Source organism: Aethalodelphis obliquidens, unplaced genomic scaffold (genome assembly GCF_003676395.1).
Source record: "Aethalodelphis obliquidens isolate GAN/ISIS:26980383/991018 unplaced genomic scaffold, ASM367639v1 scaffold8, whole genome shotgun sequence".
Classification (NCBI taxonomy): domain Eukaryota; kingdom Metazoa; phylum Chordata; class Mammalia; order Artiodactyla; family Delphinidae; genus Aethalodelphis; species Aethalodelphis obliquidens.
The window spans coordinates 58,856,144-58,872,852 of NW_020837952.1; the positions used below are offsets into that span (position 1 = coordinate 58,856,144).

The 16,709-nt window shown below is 58.3% G+C and overlaps 1 protein-coding gene across 1 annotated transcript; it reads left to right on the forward strand.

Moving 5' to 3' along the window:
• The first annotated feature begins 2,605 nt into the window (after positions 1-2,605).
• On the forward strand, positions 2,606-14,196 carry TSPO (translocator protein). The gene is made up of 4 exons (XM_027107893.1): positions 2,606-2,719; positions 10,900-11,110; positions 13,145-13,283; positions 13,760-14,196. The coding sequence occupies exons 2-4, from the start codon at positions 10,929-10,931 to the stop codon at positions 13,946-13,948; spliced, it is 510 nt and encodes a 169-aa protein (XP_026963694.1). The 5' UTR covers positions 2,606-2,719; positions 10,900-10,928; the 3' UTR covers positions 13,949-14,196.
• Positions 14,197-16,709: the final 2,513 nt, after the last annotated feature.

A 16,709-nucleotide genomic window follows, 5' to 3' on the forward strand; every position in this document is an offset into this window, starting at 1 on the left:
TCAGTTTCACCTTCGTAGGGGTCTTCCTCTGCCCCGGCCATCGTGTCCACTCTCTCCAGCCAGCTGCATGCTGCCCCTCAGCTGTTTGAAGCGAATCAATATAGGGCTCAGGGAGACATACCTAAGGGTCTTAATAAAACTCTAAAGGAAAGTAAGGGCGTGTTTAACCCAAAAGTCAAGACAGAGGTGACCTCTGGAGTGGCAGGAGCAATCCCCAGAGAGAGCGCCAGGAGGTTCCTAGGGCCCTGGGAATCTTCTTCTTATTAACCTGGGGGTGGACAGACGGCATCTTGTTATTATTCTAAAGTGCACACGTGTTAAATGTAGACAAAGTTTTGATAATGTAGAAAGAGGTTTCTGATTTATTGTAAGGGGAAGAAAACAAATTACAAAACCAATTATTTCATGAAGGCATTCTTGTAAAGAAACATGTGCACATGCTTAGAAAAAGGCATAGAAAAACTCACAAAGTGTTGACTGTGCTTGGGTAATGGGAGAGTGGGTGACTTTTTTCTTTTTGCCTGTATTTTCCAATTTCCTTACAATAAATATGAATTATTCATGTAAGAAAGTAAACACACAAAATATAAGAAAATACTGTACTCAAATCACACTTAGAATTGAGAAGCCTAATGAATGACACAATAGTTAAGAGCTCAGGCCCTGGACTGCAGGGGTATAAATCCTGACTGCATCACTGACAAGCTGTGTGACCTTGTCACCTCTCTGAGTATCCTCTGGGGATTGGGAGGGTGTTTTCCATGTCTCCTTCCTCGATTGACTGAGGCCGGGGGCTGGGTTTGCTTGTGTTGTACCCTCCAGGGTTGAGCCCAGAGCTGGGCAACCTGGGGTGCTCAATATATACATCCCTTGAGGTTGGCACGTGCCAAATGCCCAGGAGAGGCTCCTATGCTCAGTGCTGTGAAGTTCAGAGGTCACTGCCCGATTAGAGTGGGGGTGGTACAGAGTCAGCGTTCTGGAAGAGCTTCCTGGGGTGACACTGGGGAGCAGTCAGACTTGGACACGTGGAGTTGCCCAGGGTGGGAGTGAAGGATCCTCTGTGCAGGGGGAAGAGTGTATGCAAAGGCACGGAGGTGGGATAGGGTCAGGCAGTCAGGGCCTTGAGTGCCAGGGAAAAGGCTTGGACTGTATCCTAAGGGAGCAGGGGAGGGGCATGGAAGGGGCTCCCTGGGGGCCAGCTAGGGAGGATGATGGCCGCTGCCCCAGGCTTAGGTGGGGTGTGTGGGGTTGGGCAGAGGGGGGCACAAGTAACGGGAGGCTTCCCAGCACCCCAGGAGGGGCATCCACATCTCATCTAGACCTGCAGTGTTAATCCCTATGGCAGCCGCTGGCCCTCTGAACTGCAGGGGCTCACCTGTGAAAAGGGCGGGCCTAGTGTGTTTGTTCTCTGCCCGCCCGCTGCACCGGGCCCTGGTGCCCAGCAAGTATTTGGGACCAGAAATCGCTGCCTCCCAGGATGCCCCGTGGGCCTTGAGCCCTGCAAGCGGGAGGGGAGAGGCGGGAGGGAAGCTGCATTGCCTCCCCGCCACGGGTCTTCCAGGGCAGGCGGGTTTGCCTCTCAGCCGAGCCACTGAGCACCTCCTTACAGGAAGCGGGTGAGGGCCGGCCGCTTGCTGGGAGGCGTGGCCAGACCAACTTCGTGAGAAACAGTAGCCACAACGTGTGGGCCCATGGTACCTTGAGGGATCCAGGAAAATATTTTCATTTCTTTTAAAATCAGAAGAAAAACGTGAAAAGAACCCAGCCTGGATTATATCTGCCTTTATACAAACGCAGTCAAAGGTAGAAGAGGTCCATGAAGGCAAAAAAGGCAGGGCCTCGGGAAGTCAGACTTCCGCCCAGGAGCAGCAGGCAGGGTTCACCTGGGCCTCCCGACCCCCACCCCAAGTGTCCAGTTCGGGCAGTTGTGGTTCTGGCAGTCTGCGGGCCCCGCCAGGCCAAGTTAGTCAAGGGGGCAGTGACAGGCCCTGGGCTGCAGTAATAAAGCAGTGCATGCCGATGAGGCGGTGAAGTGCTCAAGGCCTGGGCCTGGACACGCTGTCCCATCAGGGTGACCCTGGCCAACTGGAGGCCACCTCTGGGCTGTGATGGTCACTGAATGCCAAGCGCCTGTGGTCTCCTGCATTACCATGTGGCATCCTCCTTAGTCCCACCATGCTGTGCCCATTTTACCGATGAGGAGATGGAGGCGGAGGGAGCCAGCCGCAGAGAGGCTGGGCCAGGGCTGCCTCCTGTCCTGGGGCAACAGCTAAAGGAACTGGGGCTCTCCTCCGGAGATGGTGGCCAGGGTTGCTGTGTAGAAGGATGTTCAGGGCTCTGCCGTCAGGCGACGTAATTGCCCTCTCTGAGATCGGTGATCTCTATCGGCCCACTTTACAGATAGGAGAAATGAGGCACAGGAAGAGACGCGACCTGCCCGCAGAGCCGGCAGTGTCTGCGCGGCGGGGCGGTCACGGTGGGAAGGAGAAGCGGCCGGGAGGCGCGCTAGTGCCCGGGGGAGGCGGAGGCGCGTCTTTCTGGCAGGGCGGCCAGAGGAGGGAGCACCCCAAGCCGCGAGGTTGTCGGCGGCCGCCGCCCGGGTTTCCAGCCAAGCCGGGCGGGGCCGGGGTGGGCGGGGCCTCGCGGGCGGGTCCGGGTCCGGGCCCGGCCCCCACCTCCCGCCGCGCAGTGCCGTTCCCCTAGCGAGTCGTCGTCGCCGGTGAGTGGGTTCGGGGCTTCGAAGGGGCGGCGGGAAGGGGGACCCGTGCGGCAGCGACCCACGACAGCGCCCGCCCGCCGGCGCGGGGCCCGAGGGGAAACTGCGGCGGGAGGTGGCGGGGACCCAGGGGGCGGCCGGGGGGCAGCACTAGGGACCCGGCCATTGGGTCGGCCGGCGGGAGGGGGGCGGTGACACCCCTCCCCCCGGCCCTGGCCTCAGCGGTCGGCGCTCCTGCGCGGCCGGGTTCCGGCGGGATTGGGGGCGCGGAAGGGGGAACTTGGGCACCCCCGCCCCGCCGCACCCCGCTGGGCCCTCGGGTCCCGCGGGAAGCGGAGCCGCGGGAGGGACCAGGCACCCCCGCTTCCCGCCCAATCCGGTAGTTGAGCAGCCGCGGCCGGCAGAGGGCGGGAGTGGAGGAGCGGGATACCTTGAGGATCACAAAGTGCCTGGGAGACCTCGGGCTCCTGATCCACTTGAGACACCCCATTTCTAGGGAGGAAACCCAGGCCAGAGAAGGGGAAGTTATTTGTCCAAAGCCAGTGAAGGCCCCGCGGAGCCTTAGGACCGGGTCCCTAGATCCCCGTCAAGTGCTCAGATGCACTGTAACCTACACGTCCCGGTTGTGGGCTGGGCATCCGCTGGGACTTGCCTGTCCCCTGCCCCTCCTGCAAAGGAGCTGGGAGCCCAGGTGGGAGGGGTCGTGTTGTTCCCGGAAAACTGGGTCCAAAAGGCACAAGCAAGCAGGATTTATTCCTTCCAACAAGTAAGGAGAGCGCCTCGGAGCTTTCCCAAAGAAGTGTCTCCCCAAACAGCCAAACTGGGGAAGTTTTAAGCTGCCTATTCATGAAGGGGCTTGAGCAGAGGAGAATTCAACATAGAATTGGGGCAGAGGTCTATAGAGTCCAAGCTTTAGTTGATTGAAGTTACGACGGGTCAGCAAAGGTCAGCTTCTTGTCCCTTAGGTTCCAGCTGATCTGGTAGCTGAGCACTTGGGGTGAGGGTAGGGAGATGTGTTTAAATTCTGCAAAACAGCTCAAAAACGTGTTTTGGGGTAACCTTTACCACTGAGACAGAACTGGGAGTCTTTACAACTGACTTATTATCTTTGCTATTGTTATTTCTCTTGCCTGATAACAGTTGTCTGTTCTTTCATTCCCTTAAGATTATTAGAGGCCTGTTCAAGGGCAAGCCCTGTGGCCAGGCTTCGATCACAAAACGGCTTAGGCCTAAAATGGCTTCTCTTGTGTCAAGAAAGCCATGCACGGTTCTCTTCCTTGGGGGGCACTCGACCCTATCTGCTTACAGGGGGGCTTCCAGCTGTGAACACAGGGCTGAGTGCCAGAGCCAGCCTTGCCGAGGCCTGTGGCCTGGCCCGGATTGGGAGCCTCTCAGGCTGGCCTGCTAGGGCACGATGGTACCTGGTACCAGCCACATGCTGCAGGGTAGATGGCAGGGGCAGGGGCAGGACTCGAGCCTCCCCTAAGGATGTGTAACTGAGGGTGTCCCAAAGGGTCACGGCCAAGGATGAGGCTGTGTACGAGGAGCACGGCCCAGAGTGCCTGGTGCACAGCAGGCCCACGGCCCAAAGGCCAGGCTGCTTGGATGTGGGCCGAAGGCCCCAGTGTCTCTCTGGGGAGTGGCGTGGGGAGCCCGACACAGGGCAGCGGGAGGCCAGGGGCCGCTCCCAGGAAGCAGTATCTCTTGTCCACTGGTCGGGAAAGGGGCTGAGGAGAAAGGCTCTTCGGGGAGCAAGGAGACAGGCTGCTCAGCTTCCGCATTGGGAACCTCAGACAGAGCCCTGGGCCTCCAAGGGAGCCTCTGAACTGGGGGGAAACTGACGCTCACCCAAGAAACTGCCCAGGGGCACAGAGCAATGCAGCTGGGGTTCAAATGCTCGTGGTCTGATTTCAAAGCCCTGCTTCCTCCACAGTGCATGCCCAGAGGAGTGTGTGCCTGGAATGTGTGTGTGTGTGTGTGTGTGTGTGTGTGTGTGTCTGCCTGGCCATGACTGAATGGTGTCCAGCTGGTTCAGCCAGAAACCAGAAACCGCTGACAGTGGATCGCTGAGTGGGGGTGGGGGGGGGGGTGCTGACAGGGGGCGAGCGTACTTTGTGCCGTATACACTTTTGACTTTTCATTACTTCATTTCTGAATCTGTCTCTTATTTATATTTTCTTTTACTTATCTTTGATTGTGCAAGCAATGCCTGAGCGTGCTCTCTGTCTCAATAGTCATTCTCCGGAAAGCAGATTCCCCTTTGTCACCCCCAGCCCTACCCCATCCCAGACCAGCTGGGTTTCCAGACCTGCTGTCTGTTACATTGGATACTTTCATAATGAAAAAGATTAACAGAGGTTATAATGAAGACGATTAGCTGTGAGTCATTTAAAAAAAAAAAAAAGGAGCCTTAAAACAGGTCCCTGAGACCATCGGTGGTGGCTTGAAGGAGACATAGGACCCAGGAGGGGCTGGGTACAGCCCAGGAGGTGGGGACCAGAGAAACGGCAAAACTCTGTTCTGTTTCTGAGCAGCAGTTCCTGTCACCTTCTATAGGGAGGCCTCAGAGAACAGAAAGCTCCTCCCGAGGCCCACTGCCGCCACCTCCCCTTCACAGACGGGGCCGCAGAGGCCCAGGAGTGAAGCATCGCTAGGAGAGAGATCCTAGTCTCACCCCAGGGGCAGGGAGGATTCCGATCCTGAAACTGCTGTCCGTGGGCCCAGCTGGGACCTGAGGCCTCGGCGGGGCTGGGACCCTGGCCCTGGTGCTGGGGAGGGAGAGTGAGGCTGTTGGTCCTGAGAGGATCCTCTGGCACCCAGGCAGGGGGTGGAATGGCTGAGGTGGGGTGGGAGTGGCCTGAGATGAGCCCTGGGCCCCCCGCAGGTTTCTGGGGCAGGGCTTAAAGGCCTTGTCACGATGGAGGAGGAAGCTGAAGAGGGGAGGTGACACAGCCCATCGTTGTGACTGGCTGTGTGGCCCAGAGCTGAGGCCAGCAGACTTCCAGATCAGGAGCTGGAGGGGTGTTTCAGGAAGTCTCAGAGTCACCCAGACCTGGAAAGTTCTGTGACTCCCTGTGCCTCGGTTTCCTCATCTGGAAAGTGGAACCCACTATGGAGGCCGAGAGATGTGGAACTCGGGGCCTGAGAAGAGAAGCAGCTGGCCTCACCCCTGCGGCTGTTGTGAAGCCGCGATGACCCAGGATGAATACAGCCGGGCCCTGCACCAGGCTCCGCCCCCCACCCCTCCCGAAGGCCTTGCACGGTCTCCTGACCCCAGGGCCTCCGCTCTCTGCTTTGCCCTTCTTGGCCGTAGTTTCAGTGGCCCCAGGCCTTGAGGGCGGGGCCTTTTGGAAGCATTTTCACCCACTGAGCATTGGGTGACCAACCGGCTGACATTTTCTCAGCCTTGGGTCTGCGCCATGTGGCTTCTTCTCCTGGAGGCATGAGTGGTCCCCAGCCCTGACCCCCACATCCCCTGGCTTATCCGGACCTCCCTTGAGCCTGCCCACAGCCCCACGAGGCACACAGGGCAGGTTACACCCACCTGATGTAAGGGGAAACCGAGGCCCAGAGAGGAGCTTTGGCTCGGCTTCACCAAGAGAACTGCAGGCAGGGCCGAGGTGGGCGCTTAGTCACCTTCTGACGGAAACAGATGAAGGGCGGGTGGGTGGCTTTGCGTCTCTGCCTGAGCCCTGCGCCCCCTCCCGGCCACTGGAGTGGCTCTAACCCAAACCCTAACCCTAACCCTAACCCCATCACGGGATGGATCTCCCTCAGGCCTGCTTGGGCCAGCTGCCCCGCCCTGCCCCACCCAGCATGACTCAGCTTGGTGGGTCCCCTAATCGGGTGATTCAAGAGCCTGGCAGTCCCCGTGAAGCCCCAGGAAGCTCTTTGCCTGGGCTCTCTCCTTGTGGGGCATTTGACCTACCTGTTTTCTGACCCTCAGGCTGGGCAGACCCTTTAATCCCCTTGGCCCAGCGGTGCATAAACACAGCAGCCTGGAAGGCTGAGCAGAAGCGTGGGCTCAGGCCTTACTCTGTCACCGCAGAGGGGAGAGCCACCACCTCTTCCTGGGTGTGTGTGTTCTGCACAGCAAGGGACCAGGGTGGTGGGCTCTCCAGCCCCGTCGGCTGGCACGCTGGGGATTTCCCGGGCACCGGCTGGGTGCCGTGGCAGGGTGACACGAGTGCCCCTGCCCACAACGCCGTGGGGAGAAGTAGGGACCCAGGCTACAACGTGGGTGAGCCTCGAACACACGCTCAGTGAGAGAAGCCGGACCCCAGAGTCCACATAAGGTGTGATCCCATTTGTGTGAAACGTGTGGAAAAGGAAAATCCACAGGGACGGAAGGCAGATGGTGGTTGCCAGGGGCGGGGGAGGGCGGAACGGGGAGTGAGCTGATGGGGGGGCGTCTTTTGGGGTGGAACTTGGTAGAGATGGTTGCACGACATTGGGAAATGTACCAAATGCCACTGACCTGTGCACTTCAAAATGGTTCATTTTATGTTATATGACTCTCATTTCCATTAACCAAAAGCAATAAGAAATAGAAAACAAATAAATGATCAGCAAACTCTGAGGGGTCTTGATGGCAGGTGGGTCAGGGGTGGGGCTTAGGGACCGAAGCAGAGACTGTGCGCGTTAGTGTCCAAACCAGGGTCCTTCTTTCCTTTTTTTTTTGTTTTTTTTTTTTTTGCGGTACGCGGGCCTCTCACTGCTGTGGCCTCTCCCGTTGCGGAGCACAGGCTCCGGACGCGCAGGCTCAGCGGCCATGGCTCACGGGCCCAGCTGCTCAGCGGCATGTGGGATCTTCCCGGACCGGGGCACGAACCCACGTCCCCTGCATCGGCAGGCGGACTCTCAACCACTGCTCCACCAGGGAAGCCCCTTCTTTTCTTTTTAATGTTTCATTTTGAACTAATTTTAGACTTGCAGTAAAGTTACAGTGGTAGTGCAGAGAGTTGCTGCGTACCCTTCACCCAGCTTCCCCTAGTGGAACCAGGAAATTCACACCGTGCCGGTAACCCTGCTAACGTGCTCAGCTGGCCCAGGACCCCATCTGTCTGGGATCCCACATTGCGTTTAGCTGTTATTTGTCCTTAGTCGGTGACATTTCCCTCCGTCTTTCCTTGCCTTTCGTGACCTTGACCCTTTTCAAGAGTGCTAGAGCGCAGGCCAGGTATTTGGTCGAATGTTCCTCCGTCTGGGATTGTGACGTTTTCTCATGATTGGACTGGGGTTTGTGTTTGGGGCACGAATACCAGAGCGAGTGTGTCCACCTCTGTGAACCGTGTCATGTGTCTTACACTGGTGGCATTAACCTTGGTCACCTGTAAAAGGAGCACTGCTGAGAGGGAGGGGGGCCATTCTTTTGGGACAAAGTGGGCATAAATTGGGACCTTCCTGGGAAAAGGCACAGTTCAGCCCCCGACCCCCTGGGCCTCCGTGTCCCTACCTGTGTGTGAGAGTCAGTGCGAGGTGAAGCCCTCCCACCTGCCCAGCTCAGGTCACGGTCCAGGGGAGCCCTCAGGCACTGAACACAGCTTGTTAGGGTTGCCGAAGGGCTGTCACTTGGCTGCGGGTTCAACGCGTTTATTAAGCAGGCTGAGCAGGGCTGTGCCCCATGGCGTAGGTGAGAAAGCCGGCTGAGGTGGCCTGGGCTCCCCCGAGATGACACAGTGGTGGCTGGGTCCCAGGGCTCCACATCCACCTGGCAGCAGCACGGGGCCAGTGCTCTCCTGGCCCCGGGAGAGGTGGGCCTTCGTACTGTGGTGAGATCAGACCCTCGCCCCCACCCCAGGAACACTTGTGTGCACCCTGGAAACCAGAGGGCCGGGGGGTGGGGTGAGGGGGGCGGGGGGAGAAGCACAGGAACCTTTACTTGTCACCAGCCAGCCCTGGGCAGTGTTCATCCTCACGGCTCATCTGTGCAGTGATCGTGGGGAATGAGCTCACTGTCCCCACTCGACAGGCGAGAAAACTGAGGCCCGGGGCGGAGGAATCAGAGTCACTAGATGGCAGAGCCGGATTCTGCTGGATGCCTGACACTCTCCGACTGTTCCTTTTAAAATTATGCTCATTATAGACATTTCGGAAAGCAATAACAAAGCGTCGTAAATCCCTCTGCTGAGTGTGGGCCTTAGACTCCCAAGCTACCCGCTTGTGGAGGGGCCCTGGGCAAACGCCCCCGCCGCTCTGCACCATGGGTCCGTCGGCAGGTGGGATAAGATGGTGTGGGACCCTCAAAGGGTGAGGACAGAAAGACAGTGTTTGGGTCGGGCCTGGGCCTGGGCCAGGCTCACAGCCGTTCCCCAGGAGGTGTTTGTTTTATGAGGGTGATGGCTGCTAACGTCTTCACGCACTTGTTACCGTTTTTAAAATGCATATCCGTTTTTTGCTAAAATTGGGATAGTTCTGTATCAATTTTATATTCTGCTTTCTGCACTTAATGTTATGTTGAGGACAGTTTTCACATCACTAAAGAGTCCTCCAAGCTGGACTTGGGGGTTGACCCATCCTTAACAGCCCCCGGTGTTGGGCACTGAGGTTGCTTCTGCACCTCATGGAGCTTCGTGCCGCCCCAGGCCAGCCGCTGCTCCTTCTGCCCTGGGCAGCCTTCGCCCTCCACCCGGAAGCCCCGATGGCTGCCCACTGCCTCCAGATGCGCACAGCCTCTTCTGGGTACCTGCTGCCCCGTCTGCCTCGTGCCTCTCTCCTCCCCCGCCGCAGTCCCCTCCCGTGTCCTGGGAGAAAGTGCTCCGTGCCCTTCCAGCACCATCTTCTCTCTGACCCCGGGTCGGGGTGCCCTGTCTGAGGTCTGGGCCTCTTCCGCTCCATCCGCCGTGGGTGCCCAGCCCCCGCCCCAGCAGACCGTCCTGCAAGTTTGCTGAACCGTAATCCATCTGTGTGGCTTCTTATCTCCTACAGACACTCCCGGCTTCTCCAACTAGAGTCAGGGCGTGTTAGCAGGAGCTCAACCCCTTCATTTGGTGGTGGGGAAACCGAGGCCCAGTTGGGGGTGCTGATAGGCTTGGGGTCCCACAGCAGGTTAGGCAGAGCTGGCCCCCGACCCCAGCCCAGGGCCCCGCTTGCTGTCTGGCTGGACTCTCAGCCCCAATGAGCTCAGCTCCCCGGGAGCCTTGAGCACTGCTGGGCGCCTAGTAGGTCCTCAGCTCAGACCTGGGGGCTGCTGGGCAAGGGGGAGTGTTTGACGAGCAGAACGGAGAGACCTGAAGATTGGGTCCCCTCTGTCCCTGCCTGGGGAGCTCCAGCCCTGGAGGTGGTGGTGACAGCATCCAGGCCTTCCTTGCCCTGAGCGCCGTCAGCCTCTCAGGGCTGCTGAGGGGCCCTCACCAGCCTTAAACTCTGTCCCTTTCCACCCACCACGTCCATGGCCCTGGGCGTCAGGGCCCAGCAGCTTTTCGACCTGGGCAGAGCCTGACCCCAGAGTGCTGTGTGACCCCAGGGAGGCTGTTTTCCCTCTCTGGAACACAGGGAAGGGGAGGTGATTTCAGGGTGGGCCCGTGGGATGATGTACAAAGAGACCCCCCTACACTGGGCTGGACCCTGGTCGGCCACGTTGATGTCCTGTTCATTTGCTGGAGGCCACGGTATGTTGGTGGGGAGCGGGTATTCGAGCCAAGCTCTGTCTGCTACCTGTTGTTGCGTGAATGACGAATGACTGAATGAGAAGTATTGGAGCGTCAGGCGCAGGGTGTGGACCGAGGCGGCCTCACAATACCGCCTGGGGAGGGGGGCTGGGCAGCCTTCTTGGTGGAGGGGACCCAAACTGGCCGTGATTGAGGCAGCAGAGAGGAGGGGTCACTTGCCAGGAGACCCAAGGCCAAGGGTGAGGGTGAGAGCGCACAGGAGCCTGGCAGGGGTGGACGTGCAGCCGACAGGGCAGCCTCATGGGTGGGGGTGGGGGTGGAAGCGCACTCCCTGGGGCCCTTGGGCTGGGTGGGGCTGCAGGGCGGACTCAGCACCGGCCCCCCAGCCTCACACATCTTTTCTGCACCTCCTGCTGTTCCATCAGTTGACTGGTTGAGCCATGAGTGATGAGGGGCTGGTAACAGACCCACCCCGGGTTTGTGCACAGTAGGTCCTCAGGAGGCGCCAGGGGAGGCCCCGCCCCAGCTCTGGAGCATCGCCGCCTCTCACCCCAGCCCTGTCTTCTCTTTCAGAACTTTCCGGAACAGCAGCTGCAGCAGCAATGGCCCCGCCCTGGGTGCCCGCCGTGGGCTTCACGCTGGTGCCCAGTCTGGGGGGCTTCCTGGGCTCCCACTATGTCCGCGGGGAGAGTCTCCGCTGGTACGCCGGTCTGCAGAAGCCCTCGTGGCACCCGCCCCGCTGGACGCTGGCTCCCATCTGGGGCACGCTGTACTCGGCCATGGGGTAGGTGGGCATGGGTGCTGGCCTGGCAGCTGGGCCTGTCCACCTGCCGGGGCAGGCAGGGCAGGGCGAGGCCCAGGCCCGAGGGCAGAGCTTCTCCTCCAGAGTGGGAGCTGTGCAGATGTTCCCGGGGCAGCGGGTACCACTTCCTGGCCTCGTTTGGCAAGTGAGGGTGGAGAAAACTATGGGGCCTGTGGTTGCACAACTGAACTTTTTCCTCTGGGGCCTCCTGGGAGGGGCGGGCAGCCCCGTACTGGCATTCTGGCTGTTTTCACAGCAGCAGGCTGAGGCCGGCTCCGTGTGCAAAGTTCAGACGTGGGCATGTGGATGCTGCCAAGGTCGGTAGCAGTAAGAACAGCAGTAATAGTAGCCATCTGTCGAGCACCTGCCCGGTGACAGGCTTCGTCTCGGTTAATTTTCACGACCCCCCCATTCGACAAGGGACCTCCCACAGACACAGGGCTTTGGAGTCGGGGCCCTACAGGATTTCCTGGACTAGACCCAGGAACTGCCACCAGGCAAAGCAGGACTGGATGGGGGAGTGCCCCCCCACGCCACCCCCCGGTGGCTCCAGTGGGAACCGCACCCAGGAGACTGGTCGGCTTCCTACCCTTCTCTGGAAGGTTCCCTGCATACTGGTTCTGTGCCAGCCCGGTGCAGGGTGGGGCTGCAGAGGGCAGGTAGCAGAGACCAGGCTGATGCCCCAGGGTTCTTTTTTTTTTTAATTAAAAAAATTTTTTATTTATTTTATTTTTATTTATTTATGGCTGCGTTGCTGCACGCAGGCTTTCTCTAGTTACGTCAAGCGGGGCCTACTCTCCTTTACGGGGCGCGGGCTTCTCATTGCGGTGGCTTCTCTTGTTGTGGAGCACGGGCTCTAGGCACGCGGGCTTCAGTAGTTGTGGCTCACTAGCTCAGTTGCTCTGTGGCATGTGGGATCTTCCCGGACCAGGGATTGAACCCGTGTCCCCTGCATTGGCAGGCAGACTCTTAACCACTGGGCCACCAGGGAAGTCCACCCCAGGGTTCTGATGGGAGTAAGATAGTCCTGGAAACCTGGGTGTCACCTGGGCCACACCCTCTGCCAGCCCCAGGCCCTCCTGTATCCTGCTTTCTCCTCCCCGTCCCGGCCCAGGCACCACTGTTTCTGCCTTAACTTGCTCCAGCCTCCAGGCCTCCCACCGCCATCAACATCCTGATGGAGCATAAATCTGGCACCTCTCTTGTGGAACCCCGTGGAAACTCCCTGTGGCCCAGATAAGGTCCAACCCCTCACAGAATAAAAAGCCCAGGCTCTGGCCTCAGACCACCCGGGTTCAAATGCTGACTCACCTACTGATTGCCTGCCACGAGCCCTTAGCGCTTTGACTGTCTGTGCCACAGTTTCTGCACCTGTAACATGGGAGTGGTAGTACTGCCCATCTCATGACGTTACCATGAGAATGAATGAGCTAATGCTCGGAAAGAGCGGTGCCTGCGTGTGTAAATGCTGGAGGGCATTAGCTATTATTATTGGTGGTGTTATTGTTGTCCTTGTGGCCCTAAGAGCCCCATGACCAGGCCCTCTTCTGCTTCACCTCCCCAGTGCCCCCCAGACTTCACCAGTAACATAGGCTCACTCAGGGGTCTCGTGCATGCCTCTAAGCCTTTGCATATCCTCGTTGCCTCCCCTGGCAAACTCATACTCATCCTCTAAGGCCCAGCCCAAAAGTCCCATCCTGTTTACTTGCATGCCTTATGTGCTTCCCCCTTTATAGAACTGATGAAGATAATAATGTCAAATATTTATTGAGTGTCCCATGTGCCAGGTACTGCCCTACGCACTGCCAGTGTATTAAGTAGAATCTCCACAGCAACCCCATGAGAAACAAAGGCCCAGAGAGGTTAAGCAACTTCCCTGAGGCCACACAGCAGTCAGTGGCAGGGCATGCCTGAGCCATCAGTGTGTGGTCCCAGAGGTGAGCTTGGCTTCTAGCCCTGCAGGGAGGCTCCTGGCCTCTTCCCTGTTGGTGCCCTGACCGGCAGCCTCTCTTTCAGGTATGGCTCCTACATGATCTGGAAAGAGCTGGGGGGCTTCTCGAAGGAGGCTGTGGTTCCCCTGGGCCTCTACGCTGGGCAGCTGGCTCTGAACTGGGCATGGCCTCCCCTCTTCTTCGGTGCCCGACAAATGGGTTGGGTAAGTGTGACCTTGGCTTGTCTCCCTGGTCCCTGGAGACGGCCCCTCCCTTGGGGGACATGGGGCATCACATCCCAGACCCCCAGGGTCAGAGTCTAAGGGCGGGGGCAGGGGAGGCACTTGGCTGCTGGTTCACGTCTCCTCAGAAGCTCTTAGGGGACCAGGGCCCCTCAGCTGCTCTTCTTCCAATGCAGGAAGCCTTGTGGGGCTCTGATGGGTTTAGGGGCCGTTGGTATAGGAGAACCCACATTACACCTGGTGCTGTGCACCCCACACATGACATAGTCAGGGAAGGCAATTGTTCCCATTTTACAGATGAGGAAACCGAGGCAGAAAATGGGGGAGGGGCTTGGCCAGGTCACTGAGAGGCAGATGGAGAGTTCCCTCAGGCATAGTGGTGGTGGGCAGCTGGGACACACAGCCCCATGGGTACGTGGAGCCTCAGGCCTCCCTGTCGTCCCTCTGTGTCTGTGCAGGCCCTGGTGGACCTCCTGCTGATGGGTGGAGTGGCGGCAGCCACGGCCGTGGTCTGGCACCAGGTGAGCCCACCGGCCGCCTGCCTGCTCTACCCGTACCTGGCCTGGCTGGCCTTTGCGGCCACGCTCAACTACTGCGTCTGGCGGGACAACCAGGACCACAGCCGTGGCCGTCGGCTCTCGGAATGAAGGCGCCCCGTCCTCCGAGGACTGCAGCCGCTGCGGGTCAGGCGTTGCTGGTGGTGGTGGCCCCCGGGCTCTCCTGGCCGCCAGGCTGCCTGTGTGTCCGGTCTCAGCCCAGGGGTCACCAGCAGTTTCAGAGGTGCTCCAGGCCGAGCCCCCACCCCAGAAACAGAATCCTGTGCTTTCTGCACTGCTCGAAGCTCGCTGTCAGAATGTGGAATTTTATAAGCCAAATAAAGTTTTTCAACCTCCTGGCAGTGGCCTTTTTACTTGGGGGGGACCCTTGGCCGTGGGGAGGGCGAGGGGCTCGTCCTCTTGCTGGATGCGTCCGGGTTTACCATCCAGATGACGCTGGGCCCGGCCGGGGCTTCGCCACAATTCTCGGGACCCTTCCAGGAGTGGAGGTGGCCCGTCCAGGGTGGAGCAGCAGACACTGGCATAGCTGCAGCTGAGGAAGGAGGCCCTGCCCACCTCCTTCACGTCCAGGAAGCCCAACCCAGCCACTTGAAGGGCACAGGCCCACAGCCTGCCTGGTCCAATGCCTGACTCTGCTCGGGTGCCAAGAGTGGTCCTCTGCTGGCCTCAGCCAGGATGGGGTTGGGCCCAGAGCAGGGGACACCGACCAACCTGTCCCTGGGGTGCTGGGACTCATGCCAGCCTCACCCCGTCAGGGACAGCCTCGCAAACACTCCATCTGGGAGGGGAGGTCAGAGGCAGTATTGGCCATGCCCCAACCTAGCAGACAGCTCCTCCCTGGCCCAGGTCCACCCAGATTTGGAGGTGTCACTCCCGGCTTCGAATTGGGGGACCCATGACCTGTGCGGGCAGCTGTTGGGAGTGGGGCCGGGCAGAGCCTCTTCCCCAGGCTGCTGCTGGAGCGCCGACTCCTCGCCCTCTGAGTTCCTACAACCTGTGCTGCGCCCGGCAGCAGACTCCTAGGACCAGGGCTGGTCCAAGCTGCTGGCCTTTTTGTTGCTTGTCTGTTTTGGTTTCGGTCATTGAATAAGTTAATTCAAATTAAGTAAAAATACAATTTCCGTATCTAGAGCTCACACTCATTTTGGCAGCCGGTGGCTTTTGCCGCTCCTCCCTCTCACCTTGCCTCTTCCGTCCTCACATCCGGACGTGACCACACAGTACGGAACGCTCTGGGAGATAGGCAGACAGCTGACTGCATTCTTCTGAGAGAAGGGGCAGCTCTTTCAGTGGCTGTCACTTCGCCCACACTCAACCCTGGTGGAATTTCACGCCCCACAGACTGTGCTCAGGAATCCAGCAGCTTGGTAGCCACGAGCACTTAGCTGAGCCCTCGGCCAGCTCCCCAGTTCTTCTTCTTTTAAAAAAAAAAAACATTTATTTTTGGCTATGCTGGGTCTTAGTTGTGGCATGCGGGATCTTCACTGCAGCATTCGGGATCTAGCTCCCCAACCAGGGATCGAACCCGGGCCCCCTGCATTGGGAGTGCAGAGTCTTACCCACTGCCCCACCCGGGAATCCCCTCCCCAGTTCTTCTGATGCTCATTAGAGCAGAAGAGTCAGATGGGGGACTCTGCACGTCCTTTTCACTAATTTATTTCTAAAGTTCTCCGAGACGGTCAGGGGTGCTCCGTGGAACATCGTGGGCACCCGTGTGCCTGCCAGACTTAGCACATTGAGTGTACCTGAGGCTTCTGGAATCTTCTCAGTGGTGCTCACGCAGAGCCCTTTTTTCCATTCCGTACATTCGTGGGTTTGTTCATCTCTAGCAACATCCCACATCCTTTCTCCTGGCCACAAAAACACACACGGCCATAGAAACACCCAGGAAAACGGGCGAGAGGAGGGTGCGTTTTGCTGTTTTGTTTGCTACTTTCTCACGATGCTCTCCCCGTGCTTCATGATTAGATGGCATTTCTGAGCTGTCGCCACCCACGAGGGACTTCAGGGTTCTGACAGTCTCTGTGTTGGTTTTTTTTTAACATCTTTATTGGGGTATAATTGCTTTACAATGGTGTGTTAGTTTCTGCTTTATAACAAAGTGAATCAGTTACACATATACATATGTTCCCATATCTCTTCCCTCCTGCGTCTCCCTCCCTCCCACCCTCCCTCTGTGTTGGTTTAATGGGAAAATCCACAGCACGCAAATCTGTCAGGTCCTTCTGGTCTGCGTCTCTCCTGCAGCTGCTTCATTCAACTGAGATCTCCTTAAATCCGTGTGTCTGAACCCTTCTCGGTCCGACTAGCCATAAAGGATGCGAGCAAGAGTTCACACAGCCCAAGAGGGCTCGGCTGGCCGGTGGTCAGCAGGGAAGCGACGGCAACTCTGTTTGCCGGGCATTTTGATGTTATGGTTCGGGCTCTGGACCCTGCAAGATGAAAGCCTGCCTCTCCTGTAGCAAGAGATCCTATTCTGTGTCCATGAAAGTGCTGCCGTGTTTATTGGCCATAGGTCATCACTGGGGACGTTTTCTAAATTTCACCGTCAGCATCTCAAGCTTCACCTTTTGGATTTCTTCTGTGTCGCCCTGTCGAACTTTGGTACAATTATCACTGCTAGTGGGACTCTCCTGTCAAGCCCAAACGTCAGAGTCTGGCTTCTGATGAATTCTTAAGCCAGAGAAACTGACTCAGGTGAAGATGGGTACCAGAAAGTATCTAGAGGGATAAGAACCGTCTCCACAGCAACGAGTCTTCTGGGACCCTGGAAGCCCAGCTTGATGGTCTTCCTGGGGGTTGTCTGATTTTCACTGATCAGAGGTGTAAGGACCTCTGGAATCGGGGAAAA